The sequence below is a fragment of the Apteryx rowi genome, unplaced genomic scaffold (assembly GCF_003343035.1).
Source record: "Apteryx rowi isolate R43461 unplaced genomic scaffold, aptRow1 scaffold_12, whole genome shotgun sequence".
NCBI classification, from domain to species: Eukaryota; Metazoa; Chordata; class Aves; order Apterygiformes; family Apterygidae; genus Apteryx; species Apteryx rowi.
The window spans coordinates 5,782,844-5,807,773 of record NW_020447419.1 but is presented as its reverse complement, the minus strand read 5'-3'; the positions used below and the strand labels follow the sequence as shown (position 1 = coordinate 5,807,773).

The following is a 24,930-nucleotide window of genomic DNA, read 5'->3' as shown; positions in this document are numbered from 1 at the left end:
ATCTATGGAAAACCATCTTGAATTAATAAGGTGGGGGAGGGGGACAGGGCTTATTCTGTTCCAAGGCAAACTTATACCTCAAATTTATACCTCAGATCTAATATGTGTGAAGGCAAATGCTTAAGGATATGCCTCTCATTTTCATATAAACATGACTGTGCACAAAATACTTTCAAAGGAATCAAATGGGAAATGGAGTTGTCAGTTGTTGATCTGCCATTAGCTGTTCACAGTCAGTATGAAAGCAAGTCTAGCACAGCTGCCATAAAGTCACCATATTTCCAATTTCTCCTGCTTTCTCTTAAATTTAAAGCTATGCAGACAGTACTAGGTTCCAGGCAGCTAGGCACTTTTCATTCCTGGGAGGAAAGTGGTAGTCAGCTGGTGATAGGAAGCTATTCAGAGGTGCTTTTTACTTGTTTCATTATATAACTGGATGCTGTCCAGATTAGACTGCAGAGAAGCAACCCATGCTTATGTGTGGGAACTCTTCCTTGCTTTGGGAGAGGAGAAACTGGTGTAAAGGAACCACAGCATGGTGTAGGAAACTGAAATTACCAGTCTGTAATGCAAGCACAGTGAGCTATGCATGCATGCCTTGGTCCCCAGATAAAAGCAGAGCTTAAATAAGCTGCACCTCTGAGCTCCACTGTGTATCTGCAGGTTTTGAAACAATAGACAAAGCCATAGAGGCACTGCAAATAAAAATCTATTCTGTTTCAGTCCCAAAAGTAAATGAAAAGTTCATAAAACTTGGTTTGATGGCTGAGAAAATCTGTCAATGTACAATATATGAACAGCTGTAGAATTTTTTTGAAGTGGCGGGATGTTTTTTATGATGGCTGAGAAGTGTACTTGGAACTTTGTGCTGGTGTCCACCTCTCCGCAGTTAAGTGCTGTGCAACCATGTGTGTCTTAAGGAGGACCAGTTCCTGGGTCTGCGCTTCAGGGTAATCCTGGCCTTTGGGGGGACAACTGGGAGACTGAGGTGTTGGTTAAGTTGGTGCCAAGAGCAGCAGCAGCTCCCYCCAGGGGGTTGTACGATGGACCCAGGGCACCACTGCATTTATGCAAAAGAGGGTACAAACTGCTGTTAGTTGCTTTGACGCTACTAAACTGGGCAAGGCGGGGGGTCTTGTAGCAGCTCAACAAATGCCATGCTAAAGCACAGCCTGTGGTAAAGATCAGACTTATGACAAAAAGCTCTTTTAAAAGCAAATTCTAATTAGGACAAATAGACTGGTACTAAATTACTGTGCTTCTGCATATGAGCGTATTCTAAATTATGTTACTTTATTTCTGAGCAACTTCATACCCCTAAAATAGTATATGTGTAAGTGGATGTCTACTCAGGTCTGACTTGGAGTCCTCATACTTATCTAAAGCGCCCATATACACTCTGCCATTATACGCTTTCACCAAACAACTTGCTGAATAAACCTACAAAAATGTGAAGATGTGCTGCTGTGCTTGCTGAGTTCTGAACAATAATATCTCTGAACTGTATGTGCAGCTTTAAATAGTTTGGTTTTGTGACCTTTTGGTTTCAATAGTACTGGTTTTCGTATCGCTACTACTAAAATTTTTAGTTAATTTCATTTTTTTCTTCAAGCTTTCTGAGGGCACTTAAATAGTCTCTATTGTATTTCTGACATATGATTCACATTAATTTTTCATCTCTTTTGGGTGGGAATCTATAATGAATGTATTTGGAACAAAAGAGGGTTTTTCTGGTTTGTACAACTTGACTTGCTGCTGTGTGGCTTTTGTTCTTTATAGCAAGTGCCCCAGAAGATCACTCTTCAATACTTCTTGCTGTAATAATGAGAGGTTTCAAAAAAAATTTTTTTTAATTTTACTTCTTGTAAAATCAAAAGCAGATAGGAATCTATATACTGCTATTATATCCATATACTGTAGCAAGAGGCTTAATTCCTATTTTAGGAATGACTATCTATTGTTAAAACCAGAATGTTGCATGTTAACATTGAGTTTATGGTAAATCCTTCTATAGTCAAATGTGAGGAAATAAAAGTGGAGATGCGCAAAGTGCAGTGCATCTAGAAAAGTGTTCTTACATCTGCCCTGATGTCCTAGCTGGAGAGAAGATAGATGCAGTGGATCACAAAGCCAGGAACATTGCTATTGTAATTTTTTTCTTCCCTATAGTGAACTAAGGAAAAACTAAAAACTTTGTGTTCAGAGCCTTTAATTTTCCATCAGTGATGGTTTTCCCTTCACTCTCCATCTCTAAATGAGATGTGCATACAAACATAATATTGTGAGATATTAAGACAAAAATATTTCCCCCCCTCATTGGAGCTGTTGAAAGCGTAAAACTTGAGTAGTTATTTGGTAACTGTGTTGTGTATTTAGTTTTCCAGACTGACTTCATTTTTTGCCAGACTGACTCCATTGAAAAGAGAAACTGAATTTCATTCAGCAGTCCACTAAAATGATCATATTATTTACTGAGGACCTCAAAGTGTAATACTTTTAAACAATTACATAATCTAGATTTTTTGTAATTATATCATTCAGATTTTTGAAATGCAAAAGGCTTAACTAAACAATGCATATGGTTCTCATTCAACTYACTGAATCCAGCAGATAAGATTAAAAAAGGTATAGTAAACCTCTTTCCTATGTGTGTTTTTAACCATGTGTTTTGAAGCATTAGTTCTACGCAAACTGGAAAGCCTGTATATAAAGTTCTCCCACAGATGAAACTTGAAAGATGTGGGACAAAGTCTGAGAGATCTTCAGTAAAAGAAAGTTTCAGTCAATTTCAACTACTCTTACAACTTTGATACTTTGAACACAGAAATTAAGTAAAATGGAGAGGATAAGGAAAAATGATTGAAAATTAAACTACTCCATTCCATGTTCATGAAGTTTTTAATACTCATTTTGCTAAGATGTAGAACAAGGACTATTAAATTTCCATTCATTAGCAGGCAACAAGATATGAATGAGTATTAACTTCAAACAAAAACTGATTTATAACATCCAGTTGTGCACTTAAAAATTACAAATCATTTTTAAAAAGAAAGAATAACAGTGGAAGCAATAATGAATATAAAACATGACTGATTAGGCTTAAAACATAATTTCAGTATTCTATGGCATTTCTTCAGACAGTTGTCTTAAATTTGTTTGTGCAATACCCATCTTTGCATAGTAAAGAAAAATTTGTTTAACTCCAGTCTTAAGCACTTTTTCTTTTTAACATGCACCTATATATCTTTTGCTAGTTTGCCTACTAGATTTCTCTTTTAGGAGGATCAGGTCAATTCAGTGGGATCATGCAGCAAACTGGTATGAGCTATACAGTTACCATATGGTTTCATGTCCAGATGAACCAATAAATAAAGCAAATACATAGTGGGTGAAATGGAGACAATGCTGACCATATATTCTGTTGATGACACTTTGTGATGGACAAATTAACATTAAATGCATATATACTCTYCAAAGCATATCAAAGGCATGATGTAGAAAATAAATATCTAAAACATTTTAGTCTAATAGAAAGCACTTAATCTGTACCCACTCTGAGCTGTGTTGTCACTTGCATTCTGTACATACAGAGCAGAAAGCGAATGTGTTCTTACACATGCACACAACAGCTGATGAGTGGAGCATAAATTCAGTCAAGAAGTCATAATTCCTATGAAATTGCTGGTGTAAATAAAAAGTTACTCCAGCACTTAACATATGTACATAGTAGTTGGGGACCACTGTGGTCTGATTTAAAACATCACATCGCACATTTACAATGTTGTTTGTGAAATGCTTCTCAAAGGTTTATTACACAGGTAGTTCATGCATCTTCAGTTGGTTGGGTTTTTTTGGTAACCACTAGTGTTTCTGTTGTGGCCACACTTGCTTTGGGAGCAGAACTTCAACAAAGTTGGGGATTATGTTTCCAAGCCAAGTAGTTTTACAGAACAATGATACAGTTGCAAGTATTTTTGGTTCCCTGTAGAAATATTTGTTGTCACTAACTTAATTCCCCCTGAAGTCAGGCAGGAATTTTTCAGAATATGATTCATAATATATATATCAATGTTGACTACCTGTGTGCAGCACCTTTAACTCATGTAGTAAGTGTTAATGTGATTATGTTAAAGCTGTTTAAAAACATTTCATAACTGTCAGCCAAAACAATATATTGCAGTTCTCTTGTGAGACTGTCAGAGTCAACATTATCATAGTATGAAATATAATTAAAGCCAAAAAGATTTTGTAAGTAAGTCGCAGGGAAATCTGAAGCATTTTTCCTAATGTTTTATTTGAGCCTTAAAGCTAACTCAAACAACTGATTTCCACTGAACAAAGATGGAATAAATCTTGTAACTGGACTTCCATTGCTACCACCCTCCAACTTCTAAATTACAAACAAAATTACAGAAGAGGCTTTATCCTAATTATCAGTTGCAGCAGTAGAATTTTCAGGTAATTTCACTTACATAAACTGACCTACATGAGTGTAAAGTCAATACAAGATTGGCCAGACCTTATGGCTTTATACTTTAAGGGAGGCCTAAACTGGATGTCCTCATCACCTTCTCGTCAGATACGCCTGGGCTAGCTGGTTACTAGAAGCACAGCGCAGCTGCCCAGCACTTCACTGCAAAAATCTGTGTTCAAACACAAGGTGCATCTAAAAGTAATTACAACACACAAACCTTCTAAAATTATATGAAGTTTTTGCACATTTAGTGACAGTAACTATCAGTAGCAAGGGTCAAAATACTAATTTTGTGTTAAACTTTGAAAAGTGATATGCATCAAAGAGATACAGGAAGCGATATAGAAACATCAGTCATCTTTGCAAGCCAGTTTGGTTCAGTGGGGGGAAGGGAAGAGAAGAATAGCTCATTCTAAGTTTTTAACATTTTGTGAGTATTTTAAGGCTTACTTAAGTTTAATTCACAGGAACTAGATAGAAAAAAACTAGCTAAAGTTTAAAAAAAAAAAAGAAAAGAAAAAAGAGGTTGGCACTTCAGTGATTAATTTGAGAGGGTGTCACTTTCTTACATTATATACAGAAAATCTGCATGACAGCCAAAAAAGTAATCCAGGAGGCTTATAGTCAATACATAGATATGCATTTATACATTTTAATTGTTTTTGGTTTCAAGCATACAAACTTTAGATCACATCTGTTTGGTGTCAGATCTCCCTGCATCTGCATGCTATTATCTGCCTTTTTTGAGCAAGCCCAGAACACCCACTGTACAACATGCTAGAGAAAATGGGGAGCAAAAAAGAAACCCAACATCAAAAATAGATTTACATAAAGAATAGAACCTTTTTTTAAGGAAATCCTTCTCTCTATATATAATCTGTGAAAATGATATGTCAAAATCTTATTTCCATATTTACACCTATTCCTTCCTGGAAGAACTATACATCCATCACTCTGTAGCTTCCGTACCCAACAGACTCCTAGCCCAGGAGACGAAACAAGGTGGACATTAAGCTCACAGAGGAGGGAGCTCTGAAGTCCAGAGACAGAACGCACTGCAGGGCTGGAAGATTCATCAGAGCCTACTATTGGCTTCCCCGTGGTTTGTACTTATTGGGCTGCAGATTCTGCTTGGGGTCAGCTTGCTAGCTTGGTTGTTTGTATGTGAGCCATGCAGGTTACCCTTTCGAAAATTAGCTCCTCATGCCACTGGAGTTTTGATAAGAAAAAGGAAGTCATGCGAACTCAAGTGAAGTTAGAGTACCAGCAGGTTGGAAAAAAAATCTTCTGCTGTTTCTTTATTTTGAAACAGTTCTCTTATTGCACTTGGTCTGTTTCTCCTCCTTTGTTGGAGAAAAGAAAAAAACTGGTTTTGAAACAGTTTGCTTGTAACACTTCTCTGTTAACATTAACAAGAGAAAGCTGAATGGAGCAAGTATTTCATACTTATCTCCAAAAAGGACAGTTTTCTATCACCCCAATTCCCAACACCCTATCATTGTGTCTATTGATATTGGTTTCTTATGTTCTTCCTTATTGATTTATTTCCTGCACAACTACAGCAAAGACATCATACCCAAAATCCAGTAGTGCAAGGAGAAGCTTTTTGAATCAAGTTTCTTCAGATAGGGCCTTGTTGATTTGGATCRAACCTTCGTTTTTTGACATTTCTTCCAGGTTGCATCAAAAGGAGATGAAAAGAGAAAAATGCAAAACATTAGTTAGGTATAACAGGAACAAAGTGCAGTACTAAGGTCATAGTAAAGTAAAAGGCTCACACTGAGACAGTTTAACAAGGTAACTTTTCCAAGTGGTTAGAATTTAAAAGATTTTTTTTTTTGCATGCTTTCTGTATCATAGTATCAATTATGAATTTCCTTAGGCAGTTCAAGATCATGCTGGCATGCAGAATTCAATTACTTCTGTAGTACTTCAAATGATGTGCTAAACTTGTAGAGATTTTCTGACCATAGTAGCATGTGTGCCCACTAGGCCAAGAAAGCATGCATATACCAAAACTGGATGAGTCAAAATGCCCAGCAGTGTATATACACAAGCACACGTGAGTGCTTATAGCAGGTGCCCATCTTTGGCTCAGCCAGAACTTAGTTTGCATCTTCCACTAATAGGAAAAAGTGAGTACCTCAGTGAGCTCTTACCCCACCATGGACCATAGATGCTGTGAATCTCAGTAATGTGCAAAATATAGCAAAGACATTGCACTCGAAGGAGACTGGACAGCTTTGCAAGTTGGGTGATTAGAATTTAATAGTGGATAGCAAGCTGGTATGTTGATATCCGGTCTCCTACGATATTGATGTCCTACGTCAAACAGCAAGACATTACAAAGCGACAACAGAAGTTAGGTGCCACCTCCCCAGTATCTGGCTTTATGTGGGGCATCAAGCAAGGGGCTCATGCATTTAATTTTAACATTGGGCATATGCACCACTACTGCCACCAAACTGACATGCAAAAAATACAGAACAGGAATTCATAAATTTCCCAAAACTACACACCAACCCCAGGATTTTCTATTTTCTGTAGCCCTACTAACTACTATTGCTGCTACAATGTTTATATGTATACCATATGCAAGGTCTGCTGGGGGTTTAAGTGACTAAGACATGTCCAAAAGGCAACTACCCCCTTCCCTTGGGTACCGGTGCCTTCATTTTGGTAAAAAAGCATGCTTAAGAATTGCTGGTTTCTAAAATATCACTATATAAATTGTTTAATCACTTCCTTTCTAGCAGTGCTATACTAACACTCCTTTTGAATTAGGCTGACATTACTTCAGTATCTCAATCCACCTCTGTACTACAGGTAATTTTGAGATTTTTTTTTTTCCCCCTCCCAAACATTTAGGAAGAATTTGAATACAGTAACTTAATTAAATGTGAATTAAAGTCTGCTTTGAGTAGGTTTATCCTGCCACTGAAAAGAACATATCTGCCCTTTTTAAAACACTGCCTGGCACACTTGAATTCATACACTACTGATGAGCAACTAATCAGTCCTCTTAAAGCAAATCATCAATGCATGAAAAAAATCCAGATGACATAACCAGTCCTTCTACTCTGGGTAAACCATCATATTCCAGTTAAACTTGAAGATGACAAATCATTAGAACCTACACTGAATAAAATTCTGTTACCGGAACTTTTTAAAATTAAATCGAAAAGTGGATTTTGTAAGCCCTAATATAAGCTATGGAGGAAAAACGGGTTGCTAACCTCCCCAGTACAACTCTAACCAAACTGTTTTGACTTTTTCTAATCAAATCTTTTCTAATCTGATCTCCATCAGCACAGTAGTCCAGTAAAGAGCATTAGGATCCACTGCAGCTCCGAGAGCACCCATGCTTTGGGACAACAGTCAGTATCTGCTGGGCCCTTGGCATGCATTCTAATATCTGTCCAAACCATAACTTCACTCATTTTCCAGTTTCATCCAGCAGAAATGCACACTTCCAGAAATACAAYACTAACTGAGCTATTGCCTTTCTTCACTTAGGACGTTCTGCTAACACGTTTTATGAGAAAGAAGCATCTGAGGAACTAAAAGGACATTTAAGATATGAGCCTGAAGTAGCCTCTGAAACACCAAAGAGCAGGTAGTGTCAATAGGCAAAACAGTACGCACGTGTATAACTTAACTAAGAATCCAACTTCTCTTTTCTGCGATCTCAGCACTTAACAGGTAGGCAGTCAGGTAGTGCCCTGCAGAATCCAAAATTCTACTCTGATTTCTTGACATGCTTTAACAATGATTTTTATGCTCAAGTGAAGACAGTAGTCTTACTTGCTGCTTTGTAGCTATGTATCAGAGTAGTACAAGGTCCCCTTACAGTGTTCAGGCAGTCTTCCTAAACAGCTAACCTTTAAGCACCCTTCAGTAAAACCTTCCTGACCCTGGGTCAAGCACGTCCCCAGGGCCTGCGTTTATAGCTGGGCCCTGTGCAGGGCTGCTCAGCCATGACCGTGGCGCTGAAGGGCAGAGGCAGGACGGCCTGGCTGCGAAATCCCCCCCGTGGTGCTGCCCTGGGAAGCAGCGTGCTCTCTGGATGAAGCACACGCGCCCAGCACACGGAGACAAGAGCCCTGCTTTGCACTAGTGCCTGCTGAAGGCTGTAGTAAAAATTGTTCCAACAGAGCCTAAGCTACATGATAAGCTAATATCTCCCTTAGCAATCAATAGAATTTCAATGTCTGCATTCTGTATTTTTTGTAATAAAGTGGTATTTTACCTTTTTAAAAATGGTCACTAGTAGCTAAAAAAAAGTACATTTAAATGCACACTGGATACCATTTTTTAGTTGTTACTGGTCTTGTAAAATCCTCAAAACAGACTAACTATAAGCTTTTAGCTCATCACTAATTTCACTTATGCTTTTTTCTTAAATACTTAAGTTTTGAAGCAGGACTTCCTTGCCTGTGGTTGTCACTTCTGAATCATTTTCCTGTTCCTGTTTAACCTCTCAGAAAACTTCTTAGACTTTTTTCAATTACATGTCACAGCTAGTCTCCTTTAAAACTCTCCTACCTCTATCAGAAAAAGCAAATCTGCTATCTTTAAACACTGCAGTAAAAGAAACAAGGTGTGGGGGACCTAAACGATACTTGATGCTGTTTCCTAGTTGTTTTATGTAGAATCTATAGAACATTAACTTCTTTGTTATTTAAATATGCCTTAAATTTTTAAATGCAATKTTCAGCCTCTCAGTCTGTAATCCAACATGAAAACAACAACAAAGTCTCTTATTTGGACAAGAACAAATTTACAGGTAGTCCTGAATCAGAAGAAAGCATACCATGCTGTAATGAGCTACAGCACATGACTGTCTCTGCAACATGATCTTCCTTTATAGATGAAAAATATTTCAGAAAAGGAAATTTCATTTTTTAAAAGGCTAGATATATGCAAGAAATACCATTCTTTGTTCCATTCACTGTTCCCCCCCCCCAACTAATTAGGAATGTGTTTATACAATATCTTTTTGCTTGTGAGTCTCTGCCTTTTTTGTGTGTCGTCATAAAAAAAAATAAAGTTTTACAAAAGTATTTAAAGACTTGTTCAAAATCAATATTTTAATCTCTTCAAATAGGTAATGTTTCTATATACATTCCTAAAGTAAGGTTCAAATGCTGAAGAAAGGATTAATGACCTTTTGCTGTAAACTGATGCAAATTAACAAAACAAAGGGCTAAAATTAGCAGCTTAAAATATTAATATGTTGACCTGCCATTTATTGGATTAGTTTGAAAACAAAAACAAACCCTCAAGTTTGATTCTTTTGTGTAGGTGATGACTGTATCTGAATCACTGTACATGCTTTAAGGAAATACTGGTAAGGAACAGAAGCATACTTCCAGAAAAAGTCTCTGTTAGCATTTCAGTACCTTATTTTGCAGAAACCTTTTTTGGGCAGCTGCACAGACCAGCTAAAAAATTGGGATCTGTGAGGACTGGCTAAGTCTTTGGCCCATCCATTAATCCTCAGTTAAAAAAAAAAAAAAAACAACAACAACAACGAAACTGGCTAAGAACCAACAGAACTGCACCTACAGACTACTACTCTTTATCCTTCTTTATCAGCCACTTTCACATTCTGATGACTGTAAGGAAGAGAAGTCTTTCATGTGCATTTTGCATCACTTTTATTAGCATTGCCTCTTAGCAGTATTGCTTAATTACTCCAAATTGCCTTAATAATGTTGCACTTCTAAGTCAGCAACAAAAGCATTTAATTGACTTACTTTTGCAAAGCTACTGCAGCAGTATACGGGTATACATGCTACAACAACAACTGAACATAGGCCCCCAAGACTAAGATTGCAGCCAGTGCAGAGGACCCAGGTAAGAGCTACTCATAATAAAATACCTTTCTTGTATCAGTCCTGTATAGAATGTTGTTTAAGTCCTGTGCAGACTTTCTGCACTGAAATGAATTTCAGCTCTCATGAATGCAGTATTTTCGTATATTGCCTGGCACAGTTAAGGTAGGTCCTGACACATGTACAATTGCCTCACTGCAATCTAAACACCAACAGCTTTAAAAGGACTATGCAAGGCTCTACTGAAGTCCACTTCCTAACAAGGTTTCCACTCGCAGCCTGTAACTCTAAACCACCAGAAGTATTTAACCAGGCTCTATGTCCCCTAAAACTTTCTCAGTAAACTTTTTCTTCCTTCCTATTCTATCCACATATTAACTTGATTAGAAAACTTAATCTAGGATTCATTCTCGAAACTGGAAGTTTTTACTTTGTTTCCATAAACTTGCATCAAACTTTTCTTTTCCAGTTCCCCTTTCCCCCCCTCAACCTCCCCTCACCTCAGTTCATGAACAAAGTTTGCTTAGTTGCAGCTTACGTTTGATTTGGACTTGACACCACAGTACCGTATGTACATATGAACATCTGATAACCTGTGAAACAAAAATCACATCTCCCAGTTTGTAAAGCAATAGCTACCTTCTCTCATAGTTGTAGAGACTAAACATATCACTTGCTTAAAAAGGAAAAGTTAAAATCCTCTTTATTATCCTCATCTGTCCCTCCAGATATATCTGAAGCAAAGTGTTGGAGGGTCTAGCAGCCCTCTCTTGCATAAAAGTCTTTTGTCAGTTCCCCTCTGACCACCAAGAAGAAACATGCACTTCAAGCTGAGAGCTAGGCCAGGCCAGTGTATTTGAGGTTCTGCTACAGAATAAACATTTTTATCTTGCTCTTTTGAGAATACTAACTTCAAGAGACTCTTCCAATATGCATCTTGTATAGAGATAACAAACTTCTTCATTTGGACAAAGGAATAACACCAGGATGCAAAGCAGAACAGTTGTGACAGTAGTTTAAGCGATGGGAGCACAAAGAAGAAATGAATAATTAAATATTGTATTATTAAAACAGGGAAGGATTCTTGTAAAGATCAGTGTTCATGCAAATTCTCAAGTGTAGGTGAGCCCGGTCTGCACCTGGGTGCACCACTCAGACCAACACTTACACAAGCATTAGAGGTGCTGCAGCACAGCTCTAAAAAAGCTTCAGTCTAGGCCAAAGGTTCCTATGGCACAAGAGAGCTTAAAAAGATTCAGAGCAAGACACTGCCTAAAATTTAAGTTTTTAAAATTTTAATGACTTGTACTGTATTTTAAACAAATTACCTTTTGTATTACAAATATATTATTTAGGGGTAAATACTAATCTCTGTGCCTGGAAAGTATATGCATTGTTAAGTARAAGACATATCTCTCTGATACAGATCCAGAAGTATCATCTGTCATTTATTTTTTCCACTGAAATATAGCTTGTTTAATTCCCATGGAAACTTGCAATATCAATGGTTTTAGTATTATCACTTTAAAAATGCATGCATATAGAACTCTAATCTGTTGTTCTCAATAAAGCAAAAATTTTACTAGGAATGTTAATACAAGGCTTGCAGAAAATTTGGCTGTATTTTTTTTAAAGCTAATTGCAGGTAAAGTATAAATAAAGTCAGTTTTGCAACTAAACTATTTCTGTATTGCTTATATGCTTTATTTAGGTGAAAAGACAACTTTCTCCTATAATCTTGCATCTTCTAGGATAAGGCAGAAAAGATGTAAATGCACCTGTATTAATTAATACTATAGAATATGCCTAGTATGTACAGAGAGTTTGTAAAAAGCATAAGGCCCAGAATGGGTCTTTACACTTAAGAAATCTTTTAATCCATCGAGTGAAAAGAATCCCTATTACTTCATTTTTTTAATATCACATGCAGATTCAAATCTGTCACTGCATACTCTAAAATACACACTTCATTTGAATTTCTGCCTCTGAACATATATTTGAAGCAACACAACAAATCAAAACCACACAAATACTAAAGAACCATTATCTCACTGCTTATAAATCTGGAAAATATTAATCTCAACCATTTTATGAGAAACAGTGGAAAAGATATGAGACTGTATTAAAAACTATTTTGCTAAGAGCTGCCTGTAGTAATGTACAAATACTGGAGGCTGACTTAGAGATAGTTATAAATTAAATTCATTTATTTGTGCAATAAATGAGGAGAAACTGTAAGAAAAAAGATAAAACAGCTTAAGGTAAGTCTATCTGCAGATACTAAAAGGCCAATAAAGATCATATACCAATGATTTAAAAAAAGACTGCCATGTATTTAATCTTTCCTGCTAAAGTAAATGAGGTGTGGTACCTCTGCGGACAGGCTTCCCCGGCTGACACACCTGCACCGTAGCTCCTGTGTGCGCCAAGGGGAGGAGCAGAGGACTTCTGCAGAAGCAAGGGCCAACCGTCTTCTGTTCTTGGCTGGACTAAAAGACAYTTAGAAATATTTTGTTTCTAAATGCATATATAATTAATGCCACTGGACACTATCAAAATGTAACAGTCTAAAACAAATTWAAAAAAAAACCTTTCAGGTGACCTTTCATAGCAAATGAGGAGATAGAAATTAGTGGTCAGGTCATATTTGTTTTGATAACCTTCTTAAACAATTAGAGAATAATTTTTTTACTTTTCAACTTAGATAAGGAATATGAATATAGGCTTGTAATTCTTCAAAYTGTTATTGAAAAATGATTATTATGGAACTATGATTTATTGTTGTATCATGGCTTAATCTTGATTCATATTATTGAAAAGCAATAGCAACTTGAATACCATTAGAAATGACTTGTTTTTATGCTTAGCACTTACGATTTGTAAGTTTAAAAACAGTGGTTCCAAATTTGGATCCTTTTTACCAAGTATGGAGCATGTATGTAGGCAGACTTGACACTAAAAAAAAGGCAAAAATTAATACCTCTTGTACAAGACTCTCTTAGCTTTAACAGTTACAAGTGGAATGATTAGTATGCTACTCTTGATAATTATAAACTATATTAAACTAGAAATGAGCGAGAATTGTTTGTGTTTCAGGAAATGGTTCAGGATTTCAAAATGGTCTCTAATCCTGTATTGAAATTAAAAAAATATATATCAATTTGTGAATTTGATGTGAATCGATGATGATAATAATCAGTAATGACCAACAAACCTTGGCTCTGGTACTTCTGAGACAACTGTTTCAGTAACATGTTTTTGCTATTGAAAACTGCTCCTTTACTGCCATCACTTACCATTTTCACATAAAGGTTTTGATTATAAAAATGCTTATTAATTTTAAAGTACTATTGTATTCAGAATCAACACTCTTCAAAATACATATCTTTTGGGTTTTTTTAACCACTGAAGTAAATTTCTGATAAAAGAGAACCACGATACTACTAATTGGAAGTGCGAAAAAAAACAGATCTTGCTTGTTAAGTGTTAGGGTGAACTCATGAAAGTTAAATTATTTCTCTTATTGTTCTTCAACTTTGCACCCTGATGACATCTGTGTCTTGAATCCATTTCCTCCTCTCCCTCAGTGCATGCATAATTCTTTCTCTTTAAAGAAGTTTGTTATAGTTTGGGATTTTTTAGCTTATAAATCTTGTAGCAGGAACTCAAAATTTAGTGATGTAAGCAAGAAATAGAAATGCCATAGCCACTGAAGAGAAGACATGCGGCATTGCTTACTTAAAGCCCCATCCTGTCCCCCCAAGGACAATAGCTGCTACCAGGATGGCACCAGCGATGGAGCCTATTATAAGATTGGTGGCACTAGGACCTGTGATAAAGGATTATGGGAAGAAAGACATAAGAACCAACCACTTTATTCACAGTAAGTGAAGCATTTGAAGGGTAGGCAAACAACCAGAGGAATACAGACAGCACACAAGGTGATGTCTCTAAACATTTTCAGCAGGTCCAACTTACTTTAATAGTAAGAATGAACAAAGCTGTTGGTCTCTCCCAGTCCTACGTTAACTTCTACCACATGTAAAAATCTAATATTAAAGCATAAACTTCATTAAGACTTACTCCATCATCTAGTAAATAAACTGTCAACTGAGGGCTCTAAGTTTGTAAATAATTCCTTAACTTAAAGGAAAAAGTATGAATGATGTATTTTTTATGCCTACAGCAAATGAAAAGAAAATCAAAAAGCCTAACTATTGTTCATGTAGATCCTGAAAGGTGGTAGATATTTTAATTTGAGCTAAGAGGATCTAGCACTACTTGCTAATCAGAGTCCAGAGTCCCTACAGTTACATCAGTGCTAAATTTGCAAACAATAGCTTGACAAAAGCAATAGGACCTTATAATAAGGAACTGAAGTTGAAATAAAAGCTGTATTCCCATTAAGCTTTCCAAACATCAAAGCATTTCTTCAGCATCCTCAAGAAGCTACTTAACAACAAAGTGGGGAGCGGTGGAGCAGGAAAAAAGAACAACAAAAAGAAGTGGCACAAAATATATTTGTGCAATTTTCTGAAGAGGGCAAGAGAACACCTAAGTACGAAATTCATAATTAACCCTTAAGTGATCTATTTACAGAGGCTGGAGGAAAACAGACAATAGGACCACTGTTTTACCAATTTAATTGCTCAGAACAAGAATTTCCTATGGAGCAGCCTTTGTAAAGCTAATTGCATCTGAGTTCAAGGCAAAATGAAATCAAAACAACAGTTCTTCTGCAGCATGCTGCACACTTTGTGTTTAAACATTTACATGTCCAGGATTAGCCTTCAAAAACAGTTCTTACCTCCTATCCCGGTCCCCTAAAACCAACACTTCTACACTGCAACAGAGAATTACTATCCTAAATATTCTGCTGCTGAGTTTGAACAACTGTCGGACAGCTGGCATAAGAAGAAGGAGCATCTAGAGACAGCAAAGGAAAGCTCAGAGGCAGCCTCAACAGCTGAAAGCCTTAAGGGGTTAGGTCAGTATCACAAACACCTTCTGCCCAGTCCCAGACACTACAAGAAGAGAGTACCCTGGGTTTGAAAATGTATCGGTGACCTAACTTCACTGCATGCCTTACATGGCTCCAGTAGCAGTGCTTTTAGATACCAGCTTAGCCAAAGGAAAACTAAGCTCACTTTTTTTTTTTTTTTGGTAACATTCAGTGGTATGAAAGAATTATTCTGCAAACATGTCATTAACTGGTTCATATAAATATACACTTCAGGGACTGAAGAGCATACAGACCCAGCAGAAAGTCCATGTGATTTATCATTTTGAATTAGTATACATAAAAAATTATCTTCCCCTCATCCTTCAGAACAGAAACCCGGATTTTGCCATGAACTTAGTCTGAATAGACACTGGTTTTCTGAGGAGTTCGCATGTACTTCAGGAGGACTGCTTGTTTATTTGTTTCAAGCAAGTGTAGCGAAATATACAAAATATACATTCTCCCAAACCCTTTCAAACATTTGATTTAAAAATGGCTTCCTGCAATTCCTACACAAAGAGCGTTCAGGAATATTAGTAGAAGACTTGGACTAAAAAGAAATATAGTGAGCTTTACATAAATAAGCAGTGCACAAGCTTGACAACAATAATTATAAGGTCATTTTTTCACAATTTGGAAGAAGACATCTTACTTGGACTTACCTTTAAAATTCCACCTGGCTATAAATCAACAGCAGTGAGCGTGGTGGAGAGTAAACAAGGGCCCTTCACAGGCATTATATTCCCAATCAAAACTTTCTTTCAACAGTTAGGAGCCTAATGAGCTACTGTATCTGACTCAGTAGTACAACTTTGGATTTGCTTTATCAAAAGATTGTACACAGCAAAAGACTGAAAACACAGCAAGTATTGTCTGTAACAATTTTTAGAAGCCTTGAAAAATTCTAAAGCTGATTTCTTGCTAGCCACAGAATGCTATTTTCCCCACAAAAGAGATGGCAGGTACTATGATTAACTGATAGTAATATATTCATAATTTAGATAAGGAAGTACCAAAGGGCCACTTTTTAACATTTCCTCATAGGAAAACTACGTTCCCGGTTGTTATTTGGGGGGGGGGGGGGGGGCGCGCAGATGTTTGCTAGTGCACATCCATTTAACAGGCAGTTTGGACTTTCAATACAGGACACCAATACTGTTTTTATTTACTATAAGTGTAAGTATGGAAGAATTCAATTAAAATTTAAACAGAGGAGGATAATATACAAACCAATTAGGTTTAGTTAAGGAGAAAAACAATGAAATTATGGTAAATGTTAAAGGGGTTGCGATAAAAACATTTTTCAGATTTTACTCAATTTTATAAAGTGTCATTAACTAAAAGAAGTAGTGTTTGTTTTTGACACAACAACTGTGAAAATCAAAYGCCTGTAAATATTAGGCAATCTGCTAGAGAGTCTTATAGCAGAGTAAAGAATAGATGGCTGTGGATGAAGGCATTCCTGTTCCTGTGGAATAATTTAAAACTATTTCACAGTATGTTGGAAGTAGCAGTTCATATGAATGCAGAGAAACAGCTGTTTTTCCTAAATTGATTAAAGAAACTGGAAAGGCAACATTCAAGGTAAAATTTTACTTTTATCAACAAGACTATAATTAATTTCGAGACTTTGGTGTGAAAATAGCTGGTGAAATGCTTATGATTACTAAACATCAACCCCTTGGTTATGAGAACAGAGTTCTCCAGTTGAGGAGCTCCGGGTTTGAAATATTTACAGAGATTTAAGAGGATTGTTGGGAAGCTGTTTTAAAGAACATAACAGACTCTGCACGTGAAAGTACTTAAAATAGAATGCAAATGCTTTTACATGTTGTTGTTTACCTTGCCTTAAAGATGTACGCATTACATTTTATCAAGCATATCAATGAAGTTAGATTGTTAATAAAGTAGGATTTAGCTACCAGTATGAAGTGCACTTTGCATCAGGTTGTTACTTTAGTTAGTAACGTTTATGGAAAAAAATATAAATAAGTAGCTTTCAGCCAAATAAACTTCTCTGGTCACTGGACTTGGATGCTTCACATAAATACATGGAGACTGAAAGTAAGAGAAGGGTTTTAACAACCAGGGTGTACTTGTTCTCTCTAATCGCCTATTGCTATAACCAGCCCCCATTCCCGCAAGGCGCTCTGCCTGGCACGGCCAGTACTCTTTGCTACCGTGTTATCTCTGGCCATCTTTTAAGACCCTAATGCAAACCCTGCTGAAGGTGTTAAAGACGAAACAGTACATACCTCTCGCTAATTTCCCTGGACTTTAGATTGTTCCCTAAATCTTCATCATCATCAGACAGACTTTACAAGAMCTAAAATACATTGTTTTGAAATTCTTCTTGTCCTAGAAGAGTCGCGTTTACTACAGATTGTCCTGAAAGTAACAACAGACTACAGGTAGTTTGATGGGTTTTTTTCTAAAACCTTTATTCCTTTTACCTATCACTTTGCCAACCAAATCCTCCAACTTAAGTTATCAAAGCTAGATGTCCATTTCAGGATGAAATTTGGAAGAAAATGATTCAGCCATATCATCCCACATGATTACTAAAATAACTTCATAGAGCATTAAGCTGAAGTACTTCTATGATTTGAAGAAAAGTTTGCAATTGCCAAGTGAAGCGGGGAGGGAGAGGGAGGAAGGGCAGCACCTGGCATTTGCGCCTTTTGACATCACTGTAAAAATTCGTCCCGATCCGGTCAAGTTTCCGAACTCTGAAAATTCTGACTCCACTGCACCACTGCCTGGACAGAGCAGGCAGGCAGGCAATGAACTCAACCTCCCCTGCAGCCGTTGTGGCAACCACCAGGGACCAGAGGGCATTAGGAAGGCAGAGGGTGTTTGTGCTGCCTCTGCTCTTTCTTGGAACCACACAGCGAAATGCAGCAGTGGCTTGACTTGGAGATACGCTTCTGAAGGAACTACAGGACTAGGAAAAAAGACTGATGGGGTCCCAGAGAGAGCAAACGAAGAAAAGCTGGAATTGGAGCAGAAGGATACAGGAGCAAGAACAAATGGTCAGGGATGTCAGTCAGAAAAGAGTGGAAGTGTGACAGGAGGCAAGGAAAGATAAAAACAGAAGGGTACAAGACAGTGTAAGCAGAAGGCAGAATTGTCCTTAAGCCCTAGTAAATGCTCTGCTCCAGAATACCCCTACCTAGTATATATTCTGCTCCAGAACATAAGTCCCAAACCTCTATAATCTTCACAGTCTTCATTTTTTAGCAAACAGCTGTAAAAGCCACCAGTAAAACATAATCTGGTCTTCCTCAAGTAGATGGTCTAAGACCTTCTTCCTTTTATTTGTTTTTCTGTAAGTTGTCCACTGTGGATGCAAAGGTCTCTACTCTCCTGAAAATCTAAGCTGTGGGGTTTATGTAACAGTCCAGTTCAGAAAAAAATGAAAAGTTAAAGCTAGGGTTGCAAAATCAAACACACAAAATGCTGCCTATTAGTGGAAGACTGCCTAACTGCCTTAGCCTTAATGAGAACTGTGCATGAATGCTTTTTCACACAGTCTGATTAGAAATCAAACTATCTTGTTCTGCCTCTCCCCTTCAGAGAGGGGGCACTGTCACATGACATGTTTTTGGAAGATTGGTGATACCGCATTAGAAACACAGTGAAGCTGGAAATGTCAGAAGAGGAGAATAACAGCAATTTATTCTGCAGTTTGCACTGTGTTCTGTGAACACAGAATAAAGGTAGTTCATTCTAGTATACAGTGACCAAACATCTCTCTCTCTCTCAAATAACCACTCTTAAAATTGAGGTAGTGGGCTAACACTTAAGATTAGTTCCCCATAATTATGAAAAGATAATAAAAATACACATTTCTTGTACATATGCTTTACATATGAATTCTATACTATAAGCATTCTACTGCCTTGAGGTAACATAACCTAACAACAGAACATCAGAAACTTTACTGTAAAACTAGCTAAATATACACACTATTTTCATCAGACTTCCTTTTCTCAGCCAGATTTTGTGACCCATTAATAGACTGAAAACCCCATGGATTGGAATAAACAGTTTCTGAATTATATCAGATAGTCCAGGTTGCTCTGAGTCCATTTTGAAAAATAATCATAAACTTTCAATTTTTTCCCATTATAATTTGGGGTAATGGAAACATTTAGACATTTAATTATATTGTGACGATGTAAAAATTCACAAACTTATTGTTTTATGCCCCACATTATCCCAGACAGGAGAGGGTTCAACACTGCACGAGCAAATCACATGACACAGACACAGTCAAACCACACGACAAACACGGTCACCACACGACGAAGCTAACGGGGCGATACACAGAGGGCTCAGGTGCGGACGCTACCTCACACACTAGGCACCAAACATAAAACTCAAACTAAGAAAAATGCTTACTCTATTCCCCACCCTGTGCCTCCAAAAATCACCCCCAAGGCCAGAATGGTCCCTGCCACTGCACCTATTAGCCTGTTAGTTGCCATGCTCACTGTGTGGAGGGAAAAGGGAAGATTTTTTAAGGAAATGAGCACAAGTCATGTATGTCTGAAATGATAACATGAAATAATTCCTCAAAGGAAAATTTTACTTTGTAATCCATTCTCTGTCAAACAATTTAAACCTCCGAACAAACCTTTCTTTACTCAAATACTGTAGCTCTAAAAATTCTGAAATTACTATATTTGGCTTTATATGAATACTTGCAAATACTTCAATAAGAAGTTTTCCTGTAAATTTAAGGCTATTTCTTTTAGCTTGTGATTCTGTTGCATATTTACTTAAAATTTGAATATCCTCAACCTACTGTTTATTTAAGTTTAAAGCAGCCAAAGCGTAAAAAAAAAAAAAAAAAAAAAAAAAAAATCACCAAAAAGAAAAATTTCCTTTTGATCACCAGAAACATACTGTATCCATAGGATAACTAAACAAATGAAAACTGTTTGTTTGGAAACAGTTCCATTGCAGGAAGATATTGTTTTTAATTAATTCCATTATTATTACATTTATTTGCTACTGTATTTATATATATGACTTCATATTTATCTGTATCTTACCAAAACAGCAGTTTTCAAAGGAAAAGCCTACACTAGAAATGTGCTTCAGGTAACACCCTGGAATTTCAATGTTCTGATGGTCTCAATATCTTTTTTTCATTTTTGAAGGGACCTCTTGTGAGAAAAAATGTCTATACACTTCCCATGCTATAAAAGACTGAAAATATGATAGATTCATTCAGTCATAACAAACTGTAAGCAAGCATCTGAATTTACAGATGCAGCTTCTCAGTCTAATGGGAAATTTTCTAAGGGACAAAGACTTCATAGTCTTCACGCTGAAGAAAGTCTATTTTGAAACTTCTGTTTCTTACCTTTTTTCCATTTCATAAATACACACACACACACACACACACTTAAGACATAAATTTTGCATTAAAACAAACAAACAAACAAACACCATTCCACTAGTCAAACGAGGCCCAATTCTGCAAATGAAATTGCACAGGAAGAAACTTGTGTACATATGGAGTCCCACTGACTTCAAAACTAGTGACCAACACTAACCTAATTCAAAGTTTCTGCAGTAGCCAAAAACTAACAGCAAGAATTCCTTATCTTCCCAAAACAGCTACCATCCTGAATTGCTCTAGCGTGGGTCTGTTAGTACAGGATACAGTAGGTTGCTGAGTTTAAACTAATTCAAGACTCATGAATTAATACCAACATAATTATGGACAGCTAATTTTTAAATCCTGACATACAGTATGAAGGCAAAAGCAATTGATGGATGATGGAAAGATCTGGAAAAAAAAAAACAGAAGTGCAACAGGAGCAGCAGTCAATTATCAATTACCATAACAATAAATGAATAGCAAGAAATACTTGTGAGCTATACATACTCGTAGTAAGAACAATGCAGGGATTGATGGTGTGAAAACTGTTAATTATATGAATTTTCACATCTCTAAAAAGGTTTGTAACATCTCTCTAAATAATTATCTGCTCTCGTGCTATTTAAGCACTASGTTTCAACACTAAGCATCATAGTAAATAACTGAAATCAGAAGAGGTTAAAGACCTAAATTATATAACACACAGAAGTTACTGACTTAAGCAAATCTTTCTTCATCAAAGTGCCTCACAGTGAATGAATAGGAGTCTAGTTTATTTACAGTTTGTTTTCCCTCTTGTATCAAAGTGYAGCAATTCCAACAGGAGTATTTCGTTTACTGCAAAGAATAGCTCTTCATCAAGAGACGTCTTCTAAGAAACAGTCTCTCTGCCTGTACATGCTGTAAGGCATGAAGTAGATGGAAGGGATTTGTTACTTAAAAGAAAAAAAGAAAAAAAAATCTGTAAAAGAACTGTGTAAGTTAAGGAAAGTTTTCCCAGGGTTGCGTTTATGTTCTTGAATATATATTAAGGGTAAAATCTCCTCCCTCCTTTGTCTCTTCAGCCCAAATCCCTCAAATACCTGAAGCGTTGAAACTGAAAGCAAGAAATGTATCTGTCAGTTTAGATCAACCCTAAATGACAAATATGTTAATCTAAAGATGAAAATAAATCCAATATTTTCTAATACTTAAAAAAAAAAAAAAAGTGCACATCCTCAGTGCAATACTTAAAAACTCTTTTCCACTTTTCTTTGAATCTGGACATGGTTCCATTTGAAGAATGAGGAAAACGGAAAGATTAATGTATTCCACTTGAAAGAACTTAACCTCTCAAAAACTGACATATAGGAAGCGTAGTATCTCAGCGCTGTACAAATTGAAGACTTGATATCAGTTCCACAGATGTGGCTATTCACTCTGTCCAGGCTTTATTTCATGGATTTTCCCTGGCTTTGAGAGTCAGATTACACTAATCCTAGTATGAATCCTAAACCTAGAATTCTGGTCATACTAGATGTCATTTTGTGATGCTGCATTTAGTTTAGATGTGATGTTCTTATAACTGAATCTATGTTATACTTATCTCAAAGAAACTGAGTATTTGGCTTCTGAAATGTAAGAAAACTCAAACTTAGGGCCATGGAAAAACAAATTATTTTGGTTTATGCCTGAGACTTATAAACTGGCATATGACATAAGAAGTGCTGGTAACAAAGGGGAAAAAAACCTTAAAGGAAACTACTTAAGTTCCTTGGAGCTTTACAGAACTACAGAAAACTATTTCTGCATCCTTTATGACAAAGAAATTTAGTACACTAAAAGATAATGTAACAGCTGACAGTGTTCAAGCTCCTATACTCATTTCTAGGTGATTCAACATCAAAAAATTAATATAACAACATAGGTAAAAATAATTCCATCTTTTAAAATTTGTTCTTTGAGCCATCTTGTAACAGAAACTTATTCTGCCCTTTTCAGTGGAGTCTACTGAAAAATGGGAGACCAAACTTTATGTCTGTACCTACTGTAGAAATCCATACAGATACTATTCTTTTAAAAATTTTTCCCCCAAACATTTCAGCATTGATATATTAATTTTCAAAAAGGTATTTCCATTCTGAAATTACACAAGTTAATTTGAATTACAAAAACCTAACAAGATAAAAGTACCTTCTTTGATGCCCTTCTTATAGACCTTTTTCCAGAGGAGGGAATCTTATTTCTTACCCACAGCACTTGGAAATAAGCAAGACAGAATTCCAGTGCTCTTAAATGTCACGACAGTAAATAGTGCTCTCCTCATCCACACAGAAAGAGAAGTATCCAGCTCTGTAGTGCTCTCTCCTCCTAACTTTTCAAAGACTCTGTAAGCAGCATTCCACAGTTAGGATTTTTTTTTTTTTTTTAATGGGAAATGGTATGACAAGCAACTTTGTAAGATGGGGCACAACTAGGCAACTCTAAAGTGAACCATGGTAGAGTTAGGAGTCAGGAAGCACCTGCAAAGACTCCCTGATACAAATATGGACTGTTCTAGAGAGCTTCCTTCACAGTGGGAACCTGTTTTAAGATGACCTCTTCAACAGCCCCTGGTAAAGCTCTACCGGAACCATTCTAAGGGGCAAAAGAATAAGGCACGCAAGACAGAAGCAGAGCCATTATGGAGGCACAGACCAAAATTCTGTCTTCCTTTGAAAAGCTGGATATTTTACAGAGTAATCAGTTACAGTCTGCACCACAAGGCCTGCATTTTTAAACCCCTCTATCTTCTTTCAATCAGCTTTACAGAAGGGATGGATGGATCTAGAACTGGGACACAGCAGAAAAATTTTACTCAGGTTTCTCAGCTGTTTATTGGTAACTTAACTCTAAATGCATAATTYTGGATAAATGTAGTCTGATGTTTGATAACGTCCTGATGACAGAAAACAAAAACCTTGGATAGTGCAATCCAAAGACATTCTTTGGCAGAGAAGTTGGAGAGAATCTCAAGTGCTTTTCTTCCTTTTTGAGAAATGTTTCTGACAAATTATTTTCCTAATAGCTCCTCTTTGTATATCTACTTCACACACAGCTGAAATATCTACTAAGTACATAAGAGTAAAAACCCTAAGCAATAATGGTTGTAAGAACAGCATAAGTCCTTAAATTGCTTATTTATTTCTTTTTCTTCCCACTGAAACCTGATACCAAGAAACCAAGGCTTTCTTCACCGGGGACATTCCAATTTCCCCTTTGTTGTGTCGCAGCTCTCTGAAACAGCTGAGAACAGCTAAGGGAACTGGAAATCTCTAGTAACAGATAAGTACTGAATTCTCATATAAAAAAAATAAGAACTATGTTTAGTCAGCTTCCAATTACAGAAAAAAAAATTGTAAAGAATGAAGAAAAAGGAATGAAGGAAATATCAGAAAGTACATACATTTATGTATTGAAATCTTCCCAACATTTAAGTTAGAAAAATAAAAGTTTTATCTATTCTCAAAGCAGACAGACATACATCATCTAAACGAAGCAAAGTTTTACTGTCTGGTTCTAAACAGGACTGTACAGTATTTCTCGCTAATTCTACTACCATGTACCAATGTGTCATAATTATTTGAAAGAACATCAAAACTGAAATCACACAAACCCTTGGGTCCTTCCTCCTTCTTGTTACCAGTATCCCTGATAGGATCATCAATGCTGCAGTCTGTCCCAGCCCAGGAGAAATTACAAATGCAAGTGGCTTCATTACTACACACCTGGAAAAGAAAAGAAAAGAAAAAAAAAAAAAGACAGAAATGGCCTTTTTACCACATTTTATTAAGTTCATTTAACATCTAATTGGGTATTTTATTCGCAGAATAAAATTTATCCACTTATGTATTTTAACAGTAACACTGAGTGTTTAGAAAGAATGTAATACATGAATAACCTGAAAGTTTGCTTTAACCCTCTGAATACACTCAGATGCTAGCAAGCGAAGCTTTCCACATGAAAAAGAACTTGGAATGTGTTGCTGGGAGAAGTGACTAAAAAGTTGATTTAAAAGTTGTTCTTCTTGAACCCAACTGACTTTCCTTTGCGGGGCTCAAATTCACTTCACATCTTCAATTACACATAAGGAAAAAGTTTTCTTGCATAAAGTCTAGCCCCTTAAGCAAGTATCTGTAAAAACTGCAGAAGTCAGCTGAATCCCACAGTGGCTCCGCCTCTCCTTAAGGAAAATGTGAAGTAC

The 24,930-nt window shown here is 36.6% G+C and overlaps 1 protein-coding gene across 21 annotated transcripts in view; it reads right to left on the bottom strand.

Annotated features, from left to right (window-relative positions):
- Window positions 1–24,930, bottom strand: part of ADAM23 (ADAM metallopeptidase domain 23) — a 115,346-nt gene that overhangs the window by 1,671 nt on the left and 88,745 nt on the right. For 8 of the 21 annotated variants that reach the window (XM_026089362.1, XM_026089353.1, XM_026089429.1 and 5 more), the window contains 3 exons: window positions 24,343–24,454; window positions 19,718–19,808; window positions 2,880–6,144 (listed from right to left, as the gene is read on the bottom strand). In XM_026089362.1, coding sequence (XP_025945147.1) covers window positions 6,096–6,144; window positions 19,718–19,808; window positions 24,343–24,454 — 252 coding nt within the window. In that variant the 3' untranslated portion in view covers window positions 2,880–6,095. Of the gene's footprint in view, window positions 1–2,879; window positions 6,145–10,849; window positions 10,905–12,682; window positions 12,801–12,822; window positions 13,267–14,049; window positions 14,141–19,717; window positions 19,809–21,077; window positions 21,117–21,425; window positions 21,644–24,342; window positions 24,455–24,930 lie in introns of those variants that run through there. The other 13 variants (XM_026089342.1, XM_026089479.1, XR_003257429.1 and 10 more) reach the window with 13 other exon arrangements.